At 34.4% G+C, this 20,923-nt stretch overlaps 1 protein-coding gene across 1 annotated transcript in view; it reads right to left on the bottom strand.

The window, feature by feature from the left end:
• The window catches only part of LOC111414839 (retinal degeneration C), a 127,824-nt gene that overhangs the window by 54,888 nt on the left and 52,013 nt on the right, over window positions 1-20,923 (bottom strand). Inside the window, exons 4-5 of the mRNA XM_071199790.1 lie at window positions 10,150-10,249; window positions 9,775-9,923 (exon numbers count right to left, since the gene is read on the bottom strand). Of these exons, the coding sequence (XP_071055891.1) occupies window positions 9,775-9,923; window positions 10,150-10,249 (249 nt within the window). The remainder of the gene's footprint in view (window positions 1-9,774; window positions 9,924-10,149; window positions 10,250-20,923) is intronic.

Here is a 20,923-nt window from a genome sequence, read left to right as displayed (position 1 = left end):
CGTAAGAAGTACTTAAACAACTATTTGTTTACTTATTACTCCAAGTACTTTTTAAAAATACTTGTTAGTTATTACTTGGAGTAAAAATAATTTATAGCGCTATTTGTACTGGTTACTGGGAGTACTTTTCAAGTTTTGCAATTCTACTTCCGCCATAATAATTGTGACTTCAATACCATATGGGTAACAGCACTTTTTTGCTTCCAAGACTCTTTCATAGCTTGGATAGATATTTGCATTTCTGTTCTTTGCTTGTGTTCTAAACATACGGTACTGATCTACCGCGAGCTTTTCATTAATTATTAGTGAGAGAGGTTCGTCTTCAGTTATGGTGTTACTTTCTCACTTGAATTTATCCAAGCTGTCCTAATTTTAGATGCTCGACCCGGGGACGTCATCGATGCCTCTTGAACAATCTGCAGCGAATCTAATAAGTATTTCGGTAGTGAATATGTAAAGTTGTAAATACTCAAGTGGTAAAATTATAATGCGTGTATACCACATTTCCTCTTTGTTCGTAATTGTTCAATCATTATAATCCTTTAATATTACTTACCTTCGCTGCATCTATTTTTCCTTCATAATGAAGCTTCATTTGCGTGGCGTAATTTAATTCACAATTACTGTGTAATTTTCGGACATCTTCAGCTTTTCTTCTTTTCGATTGTTCACTGCTATCCAAAAAATCATTTGGCGGACGCCCTTTCGATGTGGTCGCTGTAGTAGCAGCATCAACATGAGGATTAGCTACTATTTCTACTTTTGATTGCAGCCAAAGGGCATTATGATTCAAAAATCGTTCCTTATGTCGGGAACACCCTTCAAATTTCTGAAACAACTTTCCAGCAATTTTTCAGTGTCAATGTCTTCATCATATTGGAGACACATAAGTTGAACTTGCTCAATTAACTAATTGAGTTGACAAGTTTTTCTTTGTCCTTTCTTTTCCCACATAATATCAAACATTCTTTACACCGAGATTGATATTTCCATAATAACGGTAACAACAACACACTCGATAACAATAACGAGCTTTAATGTTACATCGTGACCATCTTAGATTTTTAGTTTATCAAAAATAAGTGTAAAATTCGAAAAGATCACCCTCAAATTATTCGAAATGATACCCAACACCGCATAGTTTCAAAGAAAACACATATCGGTAGAAATCTTGATTTCTTTTAGTAATTAATTATAATTTTTAGTACTAAATTTGGATAGAGGAGGTCGGATTTATTCGAATTGATACCCAAGAATGTTAGTTTTGGTGGAAAAAATGATAAAATTACATTGAAATGTCAACAATGGCAGGCGGCCATTTTGTATTCTATCTCTCTTTATTATTTATAGGAAAACTAAAATAACTAGCGCATCAATCAAGATAACTTAGACGTGTTTGGGCTTAAATTAAAGCATTTTTGATTTTTGGTCCAATTAGTGACGTTAGAATTAAAAAATGTTGCATCGCGACCATCTTAGATTTTTAGTTTATTAAAAGTAAGTGTGAAATCCGAAAATATCACCCTCAAATTTTTCGAAATAATACCCAACAACGCATATTTTCAAAGAAAACCTATATTGGTAGCCATCAAAGAAAATTAGTAAAATCATGTTATGGCCGGTCATTTCAAACTTCCTACCGCTGTGAGTCTGACAGATGCGTCAAAACGCTGGGTGTAGCTTCATGATTTCATGATTTTTCTTCATGAGCTTCAAAATTTGTTTCCTCTTGAATGAGGTTTGGATAACCATACAATAGATCCGCGATATAATAACAAATTATTTCTCTTGTTACAAGAGTATGACGATGACGAAATTTTGTTATTACTTTTGAGAAAAAAGAAAAGAAACGTTGCGAGAAATTTGTATCAACGTAGACTGAAAAAGAGTTTTTCAAATATTGCATCAAATTATCAAATTCAATCAAAATTATCCAAGTGAAAAGAGTAAAGTCTGAAAATGCATTTGTTTTACTTTCGCAAACATTCAGAATATTTTTTACTCTAATAGCGATTAAGCCTGAAACTACTGATACAATAATTACTGTAATATGCTGTTTACATAATATTCTAGGGGATGAATATCTGCAGAAAGGAAATCAAATATATAACCAAGAAATTGAAATGTCCGTGAATAACGTAAGGATCAGTGAGTTCGCTTCGTGGTAAAACTCAAAGCAGGATCTACAAATTGTTTATTTTAGTACTTGCATTATTTCTATAATGCTTGTAAGGCCGTCATTAATATTGCAAGCAGCAATATCGGACGCAATGCCAACCACGTTCGTGCCATTATAAACCGTTTTTGGTGCCATAGCATACACCATAACTCAGCATTGTAACTTTTATTACTGTTATTATATAACTTTTTATGCATTTTAATTTTTTTAATAGTAAGGTAACACAAAGATGTTATAGGATGCTTGGAATTCGACTAGTAGGTGTGTTACGAATGTAACAACACATCTGAGGTAGTCATGGTATCCTCCTTCGTTATACGAAATTGAGGAAGTTCTTTTTTGTTTCCGCGTATTGTGCCACTGATTAGTTTGGTTCTTTTGGCTAATAATTTATAAGAGAGCTTGTAAAAAAATTGCCAGTCGTTATGATCCTTCCCTTCATAGTATACAGGTCAATAAATTTAAGTCAGCCAGAATCAACATCAGATGTCAGTCAAAATTTAATTCCGAATTTGTCGGGTTTATTCGGTAAATATTGGGTAAACCTACATCTGGCTTTAGTTAAGAAAAGTTGCTCATCTATTGTAATGTTTGCACCAGGTTAATAATATTTTTGGTTGTCACTTCATTTTTCTTAATTTTTGTCCTGAACATTGAATATATCGCAAATATTTTTGTGTGAATTTACTATACTATGATTCCCACAACATATCGGGTTAAAAGAAACAGTGAAGTGCGCATATACTATCAAATTCTCTTAACCGAAAGAAAATGCGAGCGGTACTAAATCATTCTAATTCAACACCTCCCAATATATTCATGCTATTATTGCGCACAATACTTCCTAACTACCGACGGTGCAGGAATGAGTTAACAACAGCCACTATGAGATGCACCAGCATTCAGAACAAAAGTTAACAGTTAGACAAGCTGTAAAAACTTGCATTGTCTCAAATGCTCAAAATATGGACAAGTTTTTTGATGAACTGCAAAAAACTACCATTGCACTATGCCAGCAAAAGTTCCTCAAAACTTTTTTTGGAACTTAGTGTATAGAACTTATTGTAAAGATAGCAATTTGCAGGCTTTGTCTAAAAAATATTTCTACTAACGATTTAAAGACAAAAATGTATCTATATACATTTTCAAAAAAGATCAGTGCAATACTTGTTGCTCATTCAACACTGGAAATCTTTCTGCAGCTGAATACATTAAACGTAGAAATAGCAAAGACTGAGCACATAAAGAAAAAGAACTTGACAAAAACATTGCTATGAAAGGTGAATGTATTGCTTTATGTGTAGATCTGCAGGCTGTAAAATTAGCCCCGTATTTAGAAGTTGGTGCTTTTTATTATAAAACAAAATTATGTTGTGGAATTGTTAATAGCTTTTTGTTTTCCCAACATAATTAATTAAATTTAAATTAGTCAAGCAGTTTTGATATACGTCTGGTTTCAATGAGTTTATTGAAAGGAATGTATAATTTTATATAATAACAAATTTTTGTTGCCAAGATATATTTTAAAAAACAAGGTCACTAAATCTTTTTGTTTGAGGAAGGAAAAATATATCGTGGCATCTTGGGTTTAGGGAATGGATTTTGTAGACATGACGCTACAAATACTTCCCCTTCCAAGAAGAAACAAGGTTAACAATAAAATGTAAATCAAGTAGTTATATATTTTAATTTTGAAAACGTATTCTTAAAGATTTATTTGGAATTGAATTTTGATTTATTTGGAAGCAATTTCAAGTTTATCGTTAGCTATAAATGGCTGTTAGCTATATAGCTGGCGATAATCGATCAATACTAACTGATAATTCCTTGTTATCTTTTAAAATAATAAAGTTTTTTGAAAGCGTTACTAACTTTAAAAGGGCCTTCAAACCTTGGTGCAAGAGAAGGTTTAAAGTGATTTTAATTTTAATAAAACAAAGTCTTAAACAAATAGATCTTTATGAATAAAAGGTTTAATTTTTGAATGGAAAATTTCTTTGAGACTAACTAGAAGTGGTTCCGTTTCTAAATGGTCCTGTGAAGTGATAATAAATTCTCCGGATTGACCATATACTAACTTTGTGGGGGAACAACCTAGATCTTCTTTAGGTGAAGATCTAAGGCCCAATAGTATAATTGGGAGGTCGTTCTTCCATCTATAGCCGCTTCCTCTGGGAGCAATGGCAATTTTAAGGGTTCTATGGAACCTTTCTAATATGCCATTACTTTCGGGATGAAAGGCTGAAATGTGGATCTAATCAGATCCACACAATCTATTGAAATAGCGAAATAATCGGGACTCGAATTGCCTTCCTTGGTCGTGTGTGATAGTGTGTGGTATACCAAATCTTGAGAAATGTTGGTTTAGTAATGTTGTGGCTATAGTAGATGTCGTATTGTCAGGTATTGGATACGCTTCGGGCCATCTAGTGAAGCGATCTATGGTTGTTAGTACAAAAGAACAGCCTAATGAAGGAGTAAAAGGACCTATTAGATCTATGTGTATATGTTCGAATCTACCGGTAGGTAGATTAAATTTCCGAAGTGGAGATTTTGTGTATCTTTGGATTTTAGTTTTCTGGCAAGGTATGCAAGTTTTACACCATGATTTTACTTGCTTGGTTAAATGTGACCAAAAGAAACGATTTTTGATATTATTTAAGGTGATTTTGAAACCTAGATGTGTTAGACAATGAAATTTGTCAAAGATGGTTTTCCGAAATTTGTTGGGTATGAGAAAGATCTAAGATCTTGACTTTTCATTTTAGATAAATGGTATTTTTTATTCACTTTTAAAGATTGTTTTTGTAATAAATATTGTAGTTCTTTATCGGAACTTTGCGTTTCTTTAATTATTTGTTCAGAAGAATAAATAGATGTTAAAGAATCGATAGTGATTCTTGATAAAGTGTCCGACACTGTGTTGCATTTTCCTTTAATGTAAGAGATTTCAGAGGTTGGCTCAACTATGTAGTTAATGAATCTTGTTTGCCTAAGAGTTTTTTCTGTTTTCGAAAAGAGAGCGGTAATTAGAGGTTTATAATCTGTGAAAATTTTGAATTGGTTTCCTTGTAAGAAATGCTTGAAATGTTTAACCGCGGAATACATAGCTAAGAGTTCTCTGTCAAAGGTGGAGTACTTCATTTGGCTGTTAGACATTCTTTTGGAAAAGAAGGCTACTGGTGAAGTAGTTCCATTGTTAGTTTTCGAAAGAACAGCTCCTATTCCTGTTTCTGAGGCATCAGTATAAAGAAAAAACGATCCTCTCAAGTATGTGAGAGAAGTACAACATTGACCAGAGAGTCTTTGGCTTTAGAAAAAGAATGTTCTTCTTCTTTTGCCCAGAGTGTAATGTTTTTGATTTTTTCAAGTTGCAATTTATTTACTATTTATGTAGTGGGAATAAGATTTCTGATAGGTTGGGTATGAAACGATGATAAAAATTTAACGTTCCTAAGAAACGTTGAAGTTCCTTTACTGTTTTTGGGGTTTCGCGTCGCTACAGATCTAGTCGAACCGTATCATGACAGTTGGCGTGGCATTACAACCGATAATTTTTTTACCAGTGTTCCATTATAGTGAGTTTACACATGCATGGATTTAGTGGCGCCAATAAAAACTGGCGCGCCAGTAAAATTAAATTACATGTGTAAACATCAACTGGCATGCAAGTTGAAACCATGCATGCATGGATCGGAAAAGTCTGCACCCTTCTGAAATTACTGGTGCCAGTGATGAGTCTAAAACATGTAACCATGGCAACATAGGTGAGTGTCCACAAAAATACAAAATTTTTTAATGTCAAATTTAGGTTATGTTTCCTTGCATTCAAATTAAATCCCAATTACGTTAACACATTCAACGATAACGTATAATTATCCACCTTAAACCTAGAATATATCTATTTTCCTTTCGGTTTAGGTTCTAATTTGTGTATATAGTTGTAGTACACTTTAAAAATGAAACTGGCGTGTCACTCATTTTTTACATGTGCCACGCCAGTGGCATATGTAATGTAAACCTTTACTGGCGTGCAAGTAGAACTGGCGCAACTACTGGCGCCACTAAATCCATCCATGTCTAAACTCACCTTTAACGCATTACTTGTTAACTAAAAATCTTACTCTTCTTGGAACCGTTCGTAAAAATAAACCTGATACACCTTCACAACTAAAACTAACTACTCGACCTGTGGAATCATCAATGTTCGCTTTTACGAAGGACTTAGCAATGGTGTCTTATATTCCGAAAAAAGGTAGAATGGTGTATATTCTGCCCAGTCAATATGATGAAGACAAAGTCTGCCCAGAAAGCAACAACAAGCCCTATATGATCCTACATTATAACAAGGCTAAGGTCAGAGTTGACCATGCACTAGAAGAACAGCTCGTTGGCCGTACCGACTTTTTATGAATTTGGTAGGTATTTGTGCATTAAATTCTTTTATTTTGTATATTGAAAACCACCACGAATGGAAAAAGTTATATCCTTCACGAAGGCGGCTTTTTCTGCTCGAATTCGGAGATGATCTAGCGCGTAAGAATATGGAAAAGCATGCTAAAAACAAATACCTTCCGGCATATGTAAAAACGGCACTTCGCGACTGCAACATTTTGGTGGCAGATACTCAGGTTGCCGACGAAACTACAGTAGAGTGCCGATTAACCGTGGTAATCAGGGGAAAATAGAAATCGGATAATCGAAAACCACGTTTTTGTAACTTAACGTTTTTAAAATTATTGAAATACAAATGTTTAATTTTTGTTATAAGAAAAGATTAGAGTAGAGAATTGTATAATGAAAGAAATAAACTGGTGTAAAACAACGTTCTTTACTATAAAACTAAATAGTAACAAAACACTTAATTATTTTTTAAAAATGTCAGTTATTTTTACTTGTTTTATTTTCTGGTTATTTATCTTTTGTTTAATATTTGTTATGAAAGTACGAATTTTTAAAATGGCTATATCATCTTGCTGTTCCATAAGTTTGAGTTTTAGCATCTGCTAGTGCTTCCTTACAACTGACTTTGGATTGTAGTTCTAAGGTGTCATCTTCTACGTTATCGTCGCTACATTCTTGGAATGAACTCGGTTTAGAGATTAGTTTGGTGACACTATTGACTAGATCATCGTCGGCCATGTATTCACAGTCCAAAGCACTAATTTTCAATTTTTTTAAAATTTTTAACAAGTTTATTATGAAGTCAAACGTTGCTCATTCCCTCATTAAACAAGTAAGTTGGTTTTTGCTAGTTAATTTTTCTTGAATTATTATCAAACTTTTAATTGTTGATGTTTTCTTTTGTAAAAACCTTTTAGCATTGAATAGCTCTGAGGAAGTTGTTTCATTAATCATCATTTTGACCGTTAAACCGGACAAATTCATCGTTTTTGTTGCTCATGTACGGCCGTGGATACTTCTTGCCGTTATATTTAGGCAAATACTAAACCCCTCTCTTTAATAACGTTTGATAACGTGTCACAAAAAATTGTAACCTCAACATTGTCAGCACTAAGCTGTTGTCCTTGAATTTGCAATTCTCTAATTCCATGCTTTTCTTTAAAACGTCGAAACTAACCTGTTGAAAGTGTAAGTCTTTCGGTGATTTGTAACTTTTCTGCAAAGTATGGTACTTTAGCTAACACACGAACCGGACATCGGCTCTCCCAATGCTCTTTGCTGAAAAAGCCACTTCATCATTACATTTTCCAGGTGTTCACTCTTCGCACCTTCTATTCTTTTCCTATGTGTAGGGCCAACTGATGTTTCACACATAGAAACGAATGTTTCCAATTTGGACTGCTATTTCACCAAATCACATACGGTTTATTGTCCAACTCCATATTCGTCAGCCAAAGAGTCAGTTTGCTGACACTTTCACCATGCTCACGTCTTTTAATAATTTCAAATTTTTTTCCACTGTTAAAACTACCCGTTTTTGTTTAGGAGCCATTACTACAGTATAACAACGCGCTACAGTACAGTACCTACAAAAAATTAGGCGTAGTGGAGTACTTAAAGAATTTGTTGTTAAAATTAAAAAATATATAAATCACAAGAACGGTTAATCCGAACCCCGGTTAAATGGTTCACGGATAATCGGCACTTTACTGTACTTACTACTGGCCAGGTAAATTTGAATAGAAAACGAGCCAGGTGTCATCAGTGTCCACGCAATATCGACAGAAAAATCAACACAAAATATACTATTGTAAGAAGTTTGTTTGTGAACAGCACAGGACGGCACAAAAAATTATTACATGTAATAACTGTATATAACATCAAATTATTGTTTTTGTTAAACCACAATATATTGATATTTAAAATACTTAAAAATCAATTATTCTTTCGAACTACTATCATATGCACCCTTTAAAAATTTAAATTAACTGGGGCCCCTGAGAGGCCTCGCGCGGGCATGTACGTAACTTTTAATAGCGTGGGCATTTAAGGGTTAAGCAATGTTAGTATTTCATTTGGAGTAGTGTATATTTTTCGCTGTTGATTTAGTTCTTTGCTTTTTCTGTGCTTTTGGTGATTGCTAGTGAAATTTCAGAGACTCAATCAATTTGCTTTTCGGTGCTTAGCATGATTGATTAGATTTCTTGCACATCTTTCTTGAAATAGTTCCCATTTTACCATTTACAAGAGAATTTTGTTTTGGAATCGTTAAGGGTGTTGTATCATATTTAATTGCTACTGGAAAGTGGTCTGAGTCGAAGGTGGTCGAGTTGAATGTCTAGAATATCTGATTCATAATCATTTTTATATGGGTAGTAAGTAAAGTCAATTGGAGCCGATATTTGGAAATTATGGATATTAGAAAGATTTAAAAGTTTGTGGCCTGAAGGGTTTGAGGCTCTACATCCCCTTTTCAGATTTACTTAGATGAGTCTCTGCTATGTTTTTGTATGAGTAGTTTCAGACAGTGAAGTTACTTGAAGTTAATTGTTGAACTCTCGTTTTTCCTTATTAACCTCAGAACACGTTGCTTGTGAAGCAATGAAAATAACAATTATGAACTTTGCGAATTGTCATCATTAATATTTGGCAATACTTTCACTAAATTCTATAAAGAAACTTTTTTCTTGCAAATTAATTAACGCACTAAATTAAATTGCCGTTTCTCTAAACTTAACTTACCTAAATCTATTTCAATTTCCTTTGAAGCTTTAGATCCTTTAGGATCTATTGTTTCTTGTCTTCACCCCAACAAATTTCAAAGCGAACGGACATTAAAGGAGGACCTAAATCCGAATCAAACTCAATCCCGGTTGTGATCGTATAATAATTAACAGATAAAAGATAATAGAAATTTTTTAAGACAATTTTCAAGTTAAGTCATTTAACTTAATCGTTTTAAATAATTTTAACAGACCTTGTAAATATTTTTTCCTTTATCGAGATAAAATCCATCAAAACGTGATTTACATGAATGTAATTTCGTTTTTACTAACACCAATATTTTTTTATGCACGTGGATAAAACGTTGATCGTAAGCGACACGAGGAGTGGAATATAGATGACCTATTTTGATCGATTCTATGAATTTCAACGAAAATCGAAATAAATAAAAAAAATAATTCACTCACCCTTCGTGTTTTGAACGTTTCTATAAGAGTATCGACGTCTGTAATTGTTAATGGACAATTAATATGAACTCGATTCGATTTTCGTTCACCCCCGGTTTGATCATCGTGATCTGCATCACTCGTTTCTTCTGGACTTAAATCAGGAGATCCTAAATAATATGTTAATAATTAATAATAATTCTTAAATAAATTCTTTATAGATCAACAAATTTTATGCGATTCAAATCGGTTGATTTGAAATCGATTCCCACAAAACAAAGGAAAAAGAGATACGAAAGAAAATATGTAAATTAGAATTTAATATTTTATTCACGAAAAATCGTTATCCATTTATGCCTTTTCCTTCCACCTATTCTTTTTCCTTTTTTTACTTACTTATCGAGAGCATTTCCAATGATGATAAAACGGATTCTTTTCGTCTTTTGGCTCCAGCACCCGGCATATGGTTGAGAAGAGCGTTGAATAAATTATACAACTGGAAATAAAAAGAAAAGGAAGAAAATAAGAAATCAAAATTTATTTGGACCGAGTTCAAAAGGGATCTCTTCCATTATGTCGCGAATTTCTCTTGGGACATGAATATTAAATGCAAAACCGTTGAGATAATAAAGTGTTTACCAAAAAATCGATGCGAATTGGACAGCGTACATTCAAATATAGACACAGACTTTATACTTTACTATATAAACTTTATAAACTGATAGGGAGCTGCCATCTTATAATCTAATAATTTAATAATCACCTTGAGAGTGATTACTCAACGCAATTATCGCAAAATTTCTTCTCCGAATCGATAAACAATTTTTCGGTTGATAGAACTAATGAATTTCCGATTTTAGAGACAAATATTCATATTGCCCATATGCAAAAGAAACTCTCAACAGTAGAGTTATGTGTACTGGAACAATTAAACAGTGTGTTAACGCGTAAAGCACCGCAAATAACATATTTTGTACACTTGCTGCCTGTTATGACATTGTGGTTTGTAGCAATTCTCCTGACCATCATCAAATATTCAAAATCAAAATAGAACTGTAATTAAACCTGTAAATTATGTGTATACAACACATACCTTTCCATCCGTGAAGCACTGCGCATTACCAATATTATATGTATATACATATAATGTACCTATGTACCTATACACATATTATATGTATGTAATTTTTCCTAAGATGGAGATAAAAGTTAGGGATAATAATAAATAAGAATAAGTTTGTCGTAGTTATGAATAAATTTAGTAAATTAGGCTATGTAGAATCATTTTGTTAGATTGAAAATAAGATTAATAACAGTTTCCAGGTATGATTTCAAGAGGGAAATTCTTCTACAATCAAATTCCTAGTGGAACATGAATACTTCCTAAGACGTGGGAATAAAGACAGTGAACAACGTACAGCATGGCAAATCTATCTTGTCCAGTGTGGGTTAGATGCACTTGGCATGTTTGATTATTCTAAACCTAGTTCTTAAGAACAGATATAAAAAAATTGTATCTCAAAAACTAATTGAGATATTATCATGAATTCAAAGCAATTTAAAGCTGTTCTGAGCAATAACTTTAATTATGATTCTCTTTTGCGATATATTCGAAAGCTAGATTCAACCAACGGAGAAAAGTAGGTTGTAATACAAACAATTAATAGTTAAATATAGTATGGGTCTTTTATGAAAAGAGACTCCCATCTACCAATTCGTGTAGGGCAAAGGCGTCAAGTTTCAATGTAGATAGTTTTTACGACAATTACAGCCGTTATGGATCGTTATAAGTTAGACCCACAAAACATCTACAATGCCGATGAAACTGGTGTACTACACATCAAAAACTGAAAAATGATCCAGAATTCGACGATTTTCTGCAAGAAGAAGACAGCGACGAGGAAAGTGATCATGTGTTAGTTAATGAAGACGAGGATGATGAAATGTCTGGCGATAGTTTAGATAAAATTGATGATTATAAATTGTAACCGAAACAAACCGTAAGGGTACTGACTTCTACGAACGATCCAAGTCTGGCAACTCTCTGAAACAAAGAACATTTGTTCCAACAAGTAATAATGAAATATTGGCCTATATTGGACTTTTACTTACAATTAGTGCTCTCAAAAGTAGTAAGGAATCTGTCGACATGTTATGGTGGTAGTATAGAGCTATCATTCCAGCTACTATGTCTCGTAATCGTTACAACGAACTCACGCGATTTCTTAGTTTTGATAATTTCGAAACTAGAGAAGAAAGAAGAGAAAACGAGAAACAGGTTGCGATTAGAGAGATATTTGATGTATTTGTTGCAAAATGTAAATTTAGCTGCAATCTAGGGGTCCACCTCATAGAGGTAAAGCTCCATTCCGTGTGTATATGAAGAGCAAACCTGCAAAATGCGGGATCAAGATTTGGACCGTGGCATACTGCGATTCTGCATACATAATAAATATGTAGGTATATCTGGGTAAGGCTATGTCTTAGGTAAAATTATGTGAGTATGAATTGTGAGCATATTTTTTTTTTGGGAAAAATGACTAAGCAACCAGATAAGAACTAAGAAGAGAGAGTCGTACTAGACTTAGCACGACTCTTTACCAGCAGGACATGGACATGGAATTATCGGATAAACTTTGGCTGAAGGGAATGACCCTCTGTGGTACCCTTAGGAAAAATAAAGCGTTCATACCAAACGAATTGCTTCCTAGATCATGGAAACCTATAGATTCTTCTATGTTCGCATACAGAGACAGTCGTATTCTAATGCTATTAAGCCAACACATCGATGATAAGGTAGAAGGAGAAGATGAAGATTAGAAGCCTGAAATTATATTGTCATACAACAAAACTAAAGGAGCTGTTGATGTAGGTGGTCAGCTTGCTCAACAATATTCAACACAAAGGATATTCTGTATATAGCTGCCATCAATGCATTCAAGGTATGGATTTTTTCTAATCCCAGCTGGAAAGAGGATGATAAAGATGCACGAAGAAAATTTGTGGTGCAGTTGGGAAAGGACTTAGTAAAAGAAAACATCATTCGTCGTTACAACAACAAATATATACGCCAACTAAAAGAGCTTATGATACAAGTTGTACCAGAACTACATAGTAAAACACTCACTTCGAACTTGTTTCTGAAGAAGGTTGCAACATGGCATCCGAAACGTCAAACATTTTTTCAAAAAACGTATGGCTTAACCCAAAAGTTTCTAATTCTAGGTCTAGTGTTAGTTCTAGTGATAGTGCTAGTGTTAGTTCTAGTTTTAGTTTAATTTCACAGGTAATTTGTTTTCGCTTTCAGTTTTATGGCAGGCCATTATGAACGAGAACAGGCACTATTATTAGCTCTCCGGGAAGAAGTTGAAGAACCCGAAAATCCCATAGACTCCGAAAGTGAAGGCGAATCTGATTTTGCATGTGACAGTAATGATAACTCTGACAGCGAGGAGGATGCGGAAGAAGTAACTGAAAGTGAAATACCAAAAATCTGTCGAAAATATTTAGGCAAGGATGGTACAACATGGGCTTCACAACATTTTCCCAACAATTACCTATCACACACCTACCAGGCGTAAAAAGAACAGCCAAGAATGCTAAAACACCAATTGAATGTTTCAATCAGTTTATAACTTCTGATATAGTGGACGATATTGTAATGTGCACCAATATGAAAATACAGCAGAAATCTGTTTGCTACGATGAAAATCATCAATACGTTATACGGGATACGAATGCAACAGAAATAAAAGCTTTATTCGAACTTCTCTATCTGGCAGGAATTTTAAAAAGTTCTAGGCTAAATCTTGAGGAGCTTGTGTCCGCAGATGGAACTGCGATAAGTTTAATCAGAGAAACAATGTCTTTGCAAAGGTTCATTTTCGTGCTGTCTTGCTTACGGTTTGACAACATAAATAATCGTGCGGAAAGAAAAAACATTGACAAGATGACAGCCGTGAGGGCCTTATTTGAGAAATTCGATTGAGAATAGCCAGAATTCGTTTACTTCAAGCGAATATCAGCATTCAGGGGTCGCAGTGCTTTTCGCCAATACATGCCCAAAAAGCCAGCATATGCAAAATCATACTTTGCTGTCAACTTAGAATTGTACGTGGGACTGCAACCTGATGGTCCATTCAAGTTGAGCAATAAGCCAAACGATGTGGTTCTTAGTCTTATAGCTCCAACTTTCGGCACAAAACGAAATGTAACGTTTGATAATTGGTTCAGCAATTACGATCTGATGCTAACACTGCTGAGACAACACAAAATTACATCCGTCGGCACGGTTAGGAAGAACAAACGGCAAATACCCGAGAGCTTCAAAGTAGTGAAAAACAGACCAGACCATTCCAGCAAATTTGGTTTTCAAAAAGATATGACTTTAGTTTCCTATACACCAAGAAAAGGTAAGGTTGGACTTCTTATGTCTACGTTACACCATACTCCAGATATTGATGAAACTACTGGGGATAAAAGTAAACCGGAAGTAGTTTCGTTTTATAGTGCTACAAAAGGTGACGTAGATGTCGTTGATGAGCTGTCGGCGAGGTACGATGTATCCCACAATAGTAAAAGATGGACACTCACGATTTTCTATGCTCTTCTAAACTGTGCTGGTATAAACGCAAGAGTGATATATCAGATGAATACGGGTGATTTTCAAATGAAGAGAAGATAGTTTCTGAAAACATTGGCCATACAACTGTTGACTGAGCACAAAGCAATCAGAGCTATGAATAAAAGGCTCCCACGTGAATTGCAACTCCCCAGGCCAGCAGACGAAATGAACGTTGATGAACCACCAGGGAAACGACATAAACTATCTAGAAGATGCGAATTTTGTGCTAGGAAAAGTGACAGAAAAACATTTTATAGATGTGCAAAGTGCAAAACAGCTGTTTAGAACATTCTGTGGTATCGTGTGATGACTGTGGCTCGGGAATGAATGAATGAAATCAGTTTCTGCTTTCTATTTTCCAATATTTCATCTTTCTTTTTGATGTAAATCGCCCTTTTTCGCTTCTACTTATCAATATTTCTTTAGCTAACAATAAGTTTGTCATACCCCACCACAAAGGTAGTATGCAAAAAACCCACTACACTGTCGCCGGGTTAATATCTATTTATCTAGTTTATTATTTTTTTCCAAATGAGTATCGTTGACTCCTCCCCTACCCAAAACGGCATATGACATAAGGGATTGCACAAGGGAGTAGTAAACAACTTTCAGGTGTCTTTTATATATAAACTGTGACAGGTATCTAAATCTGCTTGTTAGTCCTTGGATTTTCTTTACAATGTTATCAGTCTGTAAATTCCAACGTAGGTGTTGATCAATAATTATGCCTAAATATTTTACCGATGATGCTTTTGGAATAAATGTGTCCAGATCAATAACGAGATTTCCCAATTCTGGCAGATGATTGCTATATGAAGCGAAGGACAGATATTTAATTTTTTCTACATTTAACGTTAATTTGTTCAATTGAAACCATTTTTTAATCCATTTCAGCTTCCATCTTTAGTTGTTCCCAGGATTTGGATTTATAGAATATAGCGGTGTCGTCAGCAAAACTGATCACCGATCCCCTCAGTTTAAGATTCATTAAACTATTTGTGTATATGCTAAATAAAAGAAAAACTGTACCTTGTGGGAAACCATATGTAGTTGTTTTTGTTTCGCTAATCACACCATTTATGTTAACCATTTGTTCGCGATTTAGATAGTTTTTAAGTATGTCGTATATGTGACCTCTGATCCCGTATGCGTACAGCTTTCTTAGCAATATTTTGTGAGAAACCGTGTCAGACGCTTTTGACAGATCGACAAAGATGCACATTGCGGAAATTTTTTCATCCATAGCTCCTGCTTTAAAGCCAAATTAGTTACGTGAAATAACATTATTTTTATCAAAAAACTTTACAAGTCTACGCTTTAGAATTTTTCACCTTCGCTAACGTTGAAATTAATGTTATTGGTCGATAGTTTTTAGTCAGATGTCTGTCATCATCTTTAAATATTGGCTTTATTACTCCGATGTTTAATGCCTTTGGAAAATAACTAGCAGCAAAATATGTACCTATTTATAGTTGCAGACAGTGGAGACACTATGATATCTGTGATTTTGATTAAAGTTTCTGCCTTTATTTCATCAAAACTAGATTCTTTCTTTGGTTTTAGACTTTTAATGATTAATGACTTTGGTATATTGAACTTTGTACATATGTAATGTTGGCTGATCAATTCTGTTAGCGTACTCTATTCCCAATCCTCTTATCTCCATTCACTACTCCAGCCTGTACATACATACATTAATCTGTGTTATTTTGGTTTCAGGTTTCTTTTTGTTACAAATATCGTTAGCACAAGTCCACAGTGCCTTTGTTGAGTTCTTGTTTTTACTTATTGTATTATTTATATATTCTCTTTTGTGTTTCTGAATATCTCATGTTAAATTTTTTTTAACTTGATTGTACTATTCTTTAAGTGATTCGTTATTTGGATTCATTCGTAAGTGTAGAGACTTTTCTGTTCAATCAGTTTGAACAAACATTTGTCAATCCACGGTTTTTTTATTTTTTTTTAAATCCTTTTTCTTTACAGTTTTCGTAGCGGTTTTTATGCTATTTTTCAATACATCTATAAATTTCTCGATCATAGTGTCACTTATTTCGCTTATGAAATTCCAATTTTACAACCTTAATTTCTCTCACATCACTGTGTACTTAATGAATGCTTTACACAGCGTCTTTTCCATAACGTTTTTCAAATTATAAGAGTCAGGCAGTTTAATTTGAAGAATGATAGGATCATGATCAGTCTCGTCACTTATATTGTAGATATACGACTTGCATATCGTTTGCCAACCTATTTTGACAAAATAGTGGTCCAAGCAAGAATTACTTACCTACCCTTCTTGTGGTCTCATCAATATGTGATACAAAGTCCAATAGCGTTGGTCTTTCTAGATATCAATACAATAACAGTTCAGTGTCTTTGCAATAACAAAAAATGGATATTTTAATTTGTTTTAAGGCTCCAAACATTGGGGTACAAATGTACCCCACCTGGTAGTTATCGTAAGAAAAATAGGTTAAGAGGATGAGGGTTAAGCTAGTGGATAAAGTTGCAAGAGAATTATATTTCGTATCATTATATTATCTTTCTTTTCTATATACTCATTAGATTAGGTTTGATGCGTTGTATTTTAGATAATATGGAATAGTGTAGAAATAAAGTTAGTATTTCTCGTTGGTTGATGGTGGGGTTGAATTCGCTGGTTAGTTGTCAGGTCGTTCGTCATCATGTTTTATGCATGGTTGACGGATGTTATGAAAACATCGTTGCTTTTCGGTAATATATTCTTGATTAATGAATAATAACACTAGTCTACAAAAAAAAATCATAAAATGTACATTTGACGCCACTGTATTTTTCTTATGTACAGGGTGTCCCAATTTCGATGTCCGCATAGGCTATCTCCGAAACTAAAAAAGATAGAAAAAAGTAGCTTACATGTCATGATCTCGTTTTTCGAGAAAATGTTAATATCGAAAACTTCGAACAGCTATAGTCTTTTGTTTTCGCCCTATCGGCAAAAACTGAAAATTTTGCGAAAACAACAATCGCGAATATCTCACTTATTATCAAAGATGGAGTGTTATAAATAAAACATTATATGGGCAACTTTTTACGACGAATTCAGTGGCGTAGGTAGAATTTTTTTCCCATCTTTTGTTTTCGAGATTTTAGACGTAGCTTTATTTTTTTAAATGGAAACCATAGTTAGCTATGACCTAAAATAATTTGTTATTTTCTTCTGATAACAAATATATATAGTTTGTGGGGTATATTTCTTATAGTTATTGAATAATTAACAAAAACTCATTTTATTCTATTTAAAACTATTGTATGTATTTAAAAGTCAATGTTGTTATGGTGATAACCACACCATAATGGAAAACATTGTTTCCAATTATTGCCAAAGTTTGTAATAGTATTTAAAAATTCACTAACAACTCTGGCATTATGTGCTGGTACTCCGTCATAATGAAAATATATCATTTGAGACATATTTAAAGGCAAATTGTCGACCAAAGGCTCAATGTGCTGCCTTAATATATTGAGATATTTACCTGAGTTTAAGTTTTTATGGTAGATACTATATGCCAAATATCTATTATCTAAAAGGGCACACCATATATTGAACCCCAATCTTCTTTGAACACTCAGAGACTTCATCGGTCCAGATGACATTTTGAACAAACAGCATATTATTTCATTTTTCTAAATATCATCTACACAATTCTAATCTTAGATTGATATCTCCGGCACGTAAATAATGAGTGAGCCCCGCTTTGTATGGATTATACTTATTTTTCTTTCATATTCGGGAGCAGCGGCTGTTGGGTCTGACGTCTTGTTCAATTTCTCTGCAAGATGTTGAAGGATTTATCGCAAGTAAAGCCAACACATTGACTTCATCCTCTTGCAGATTATTTTGGTATGTTTTTGCACGTGGTTTGGGGAAGGACCAAAAATCTATTAAATTTTCTGCTAATCGGCTGAAGGTTCTTATATGCGGTTGTCTTCTTTCCGAATACCTTGTGAAATACACTGACCGGCAAAAAAAAACGGCCACTAAAATTTAGCCACAATTTCAAAGCTGAGTTACTCGCGAACCACTCATTCGATTTTGATGATTCTTTTTTTGATCGAAAGGTTGATTCTTCTGTAACAATCCTGCAATCGATTTTTATTAGGACATTAAATTGAGCATATACGGGGTGCAAGAATGAGAATAATTTTTTTTCTCGAAATTTGTAATACCCTGTGAGGTGCAGATACTACAGCAGACGGTGTTAACTCGAATCAAACGGTAGCCCAATCGTTTTAGAGCGAACGCCTGTGAAAACAAAACAAACAAGCATAACAAATCTAAGGTGGAGCGCTAGGTAGCGTATGAGAGTTGTTTCGAATAGTAAATTGACAGTTGTTAAAGATGCCATTGTCAGTAACTGATGTTGCCCGTATTGTTATTTTAATTGAGGATGGCAAAAGTCAGCGGTACGTTGCCCATACGTTGGGTATACCACGAACAACAGTTCACGATACCTGGAACCGATATGTGGAAACAGGAAATTTTACTAGGCGGCAAGGTTCCGGTAGAAGACCTAAACACTCTGAGAAATCGTAGAACGACAGTTGTAGAAACTCGGCATCGTCTTCAAATGGTGCGTGGGATTGATGTAAGTGAAAGAACCATTCGTCGAAGACTTGCTGAAAGTGACCTGACTGCAAGAAGACCTGCCAAAACACAGCGCCTACTCCAGAGACATCGGCGAGCACGTCTTCAATTTGGGTGCGTACATACGAATTGGGGAATGGAACAGTGGGGTAAAGTGCTCTTCACTGATGACGCTCACCTGAGGTTATCAGTGAAGGTCGAGAATGAGTGTGGAGATGTCGTAATGAAAGCTTTGCGACCTGCACAATTTCGGAAAGAGTACCTTTCCATGGAGGTTCGGTCATGGTATGGGCGCGTATTTCGACGGAAGCGCATACAGCGCTCATCTTTGTTGAAAATGGCACGCTAAATGCCCACCGTTATATGCAAGATATTCTGCAAGAAGCTGTCGTGTCCTACTCCCATTTTATTGTTGATAGTAGACAAAACCACTACTCATCCGTAAAAAGAACTTTCCTCCATTGCTCGGTTTCCCAATTGACATGTAAGCGCGCAGATTGAAGACGGGCTCGTCTATATCTTGGAAGCAGCCTGGTCCTTTGGCAGCCTTCTTGCAGCCAGACTACTTCTAGCAAGTTTTCAGCAAATGGTTCTCTCACTGACATCAACAACGTGCACCATTTAAAGACGACGCCGAGCTTCTATAGCTGTCGTTCTACGATTGCTTAGAACAATAAAGCGGTCATCGGCTGCTATTGTCACTCATCTTGTTTACACAGGCGATCGCTTTAAAATACTGCATCTTCGTTAGTAACAGAGATAATAGAGTGAATAAAAAAAGATAATGTTCAGAAAAGATTGGGCTACTGTTTGATTCCAGATAATACCCTCTACTGCAGCAGCTGCACCGCACAGGGTGTTGTTTTGTCGCAGTATTATTACAAAAGAATCAACCTTTCCATTAAAAAAAGAATCATCTAAATCGAATCCGCGGTTCGCGAGAAAGCCAGCTTTGAAGTTGTGGCTAATTTATAGTGGACGGTTTTTTTTGCAGGTCAGTTTATAACTCCGCGGCTAACGTGGCATTCTTATCTAATAACATATAGCATTCCATCATGTTACATTTTTCATAATTTTCGAAATTCATTGTAAAGTTTTATTCACTTTTGTTATACTTTGACACTTAACATGCTGGTGCTTCGTACTAGTACATAATGCCAGAGTTGTTATCGAATTTTTAAATACAAACTTTGGCAATTATTTGATACATTATGTTCCATCATAGTATGTATATGGTTATCACCATAGCAACATTAACTTTTAAATACATACATTGGTTTTAGATAGAACAAAATTAATTTTTGTTAATTATTCAATAACTATAAGAAATATACCTCACAAACTATATATATTTCTTATCAGAAGAAAATAACAAATTATTTTAGGTCATAGCCAACTATGGTTTCCATTTAAAAAAATAAAGTTACGTCTAAAATCTCGTTGTCCATATAATATTTTATTTATAATACTCTATCTTTGATAATAAGTGAGATATTCGCGATTGTCGTTTTCGCAAAATTTGCAGTTTTTGCCAATAGGGCGAAAACAAAAGACGATAGCTGTTCGGAGTTTTCGGCATTAGCATTTTCTCGAAAAACGAGATCATGACATGTAAGCTACTTTTTTCTATCTCTTTAAATTTCGGAGATAGTCTATGTGGACATCGAAATTGGGACACCCTGTACTTTGGTTTACTAAACCCAAAAATCACATTTAAAATTTTTTCTATGGATACGTTTTGGAGCTATCATTTTTTTTTAGGGGTAAGTTGACTATTTGCAGCATATCTCGAGTTAGATATGACCGATCTGGTCGTGCTATTCATCAAATTAAAGAGTGTTGTATAGCCAATAAATGTTATTAATACTTTTTCCAATCCGTTCGGTAGTTTTAAAACAATGGTCCATAATATGTAA

The sequence above is a fragment of the Onthophagus taurus genome, chromosome 11, assembly GCF_036711975.1.
Source record: "Onthophagus taurus isolate NC chromosome 11, IU_Otau_3.0, whole genome shotgun sequence".
NCBI lineage: Eukaryota > Metazoa > Arthropoda > Insecta > Coleoptera > Scarabaeidae > Onthophagus > Onthophagus taurus.
Note: the sequence above shows the minus strand (reverse complement) of the source record. Positions and strands in the feature narration are given on the sequence as shown.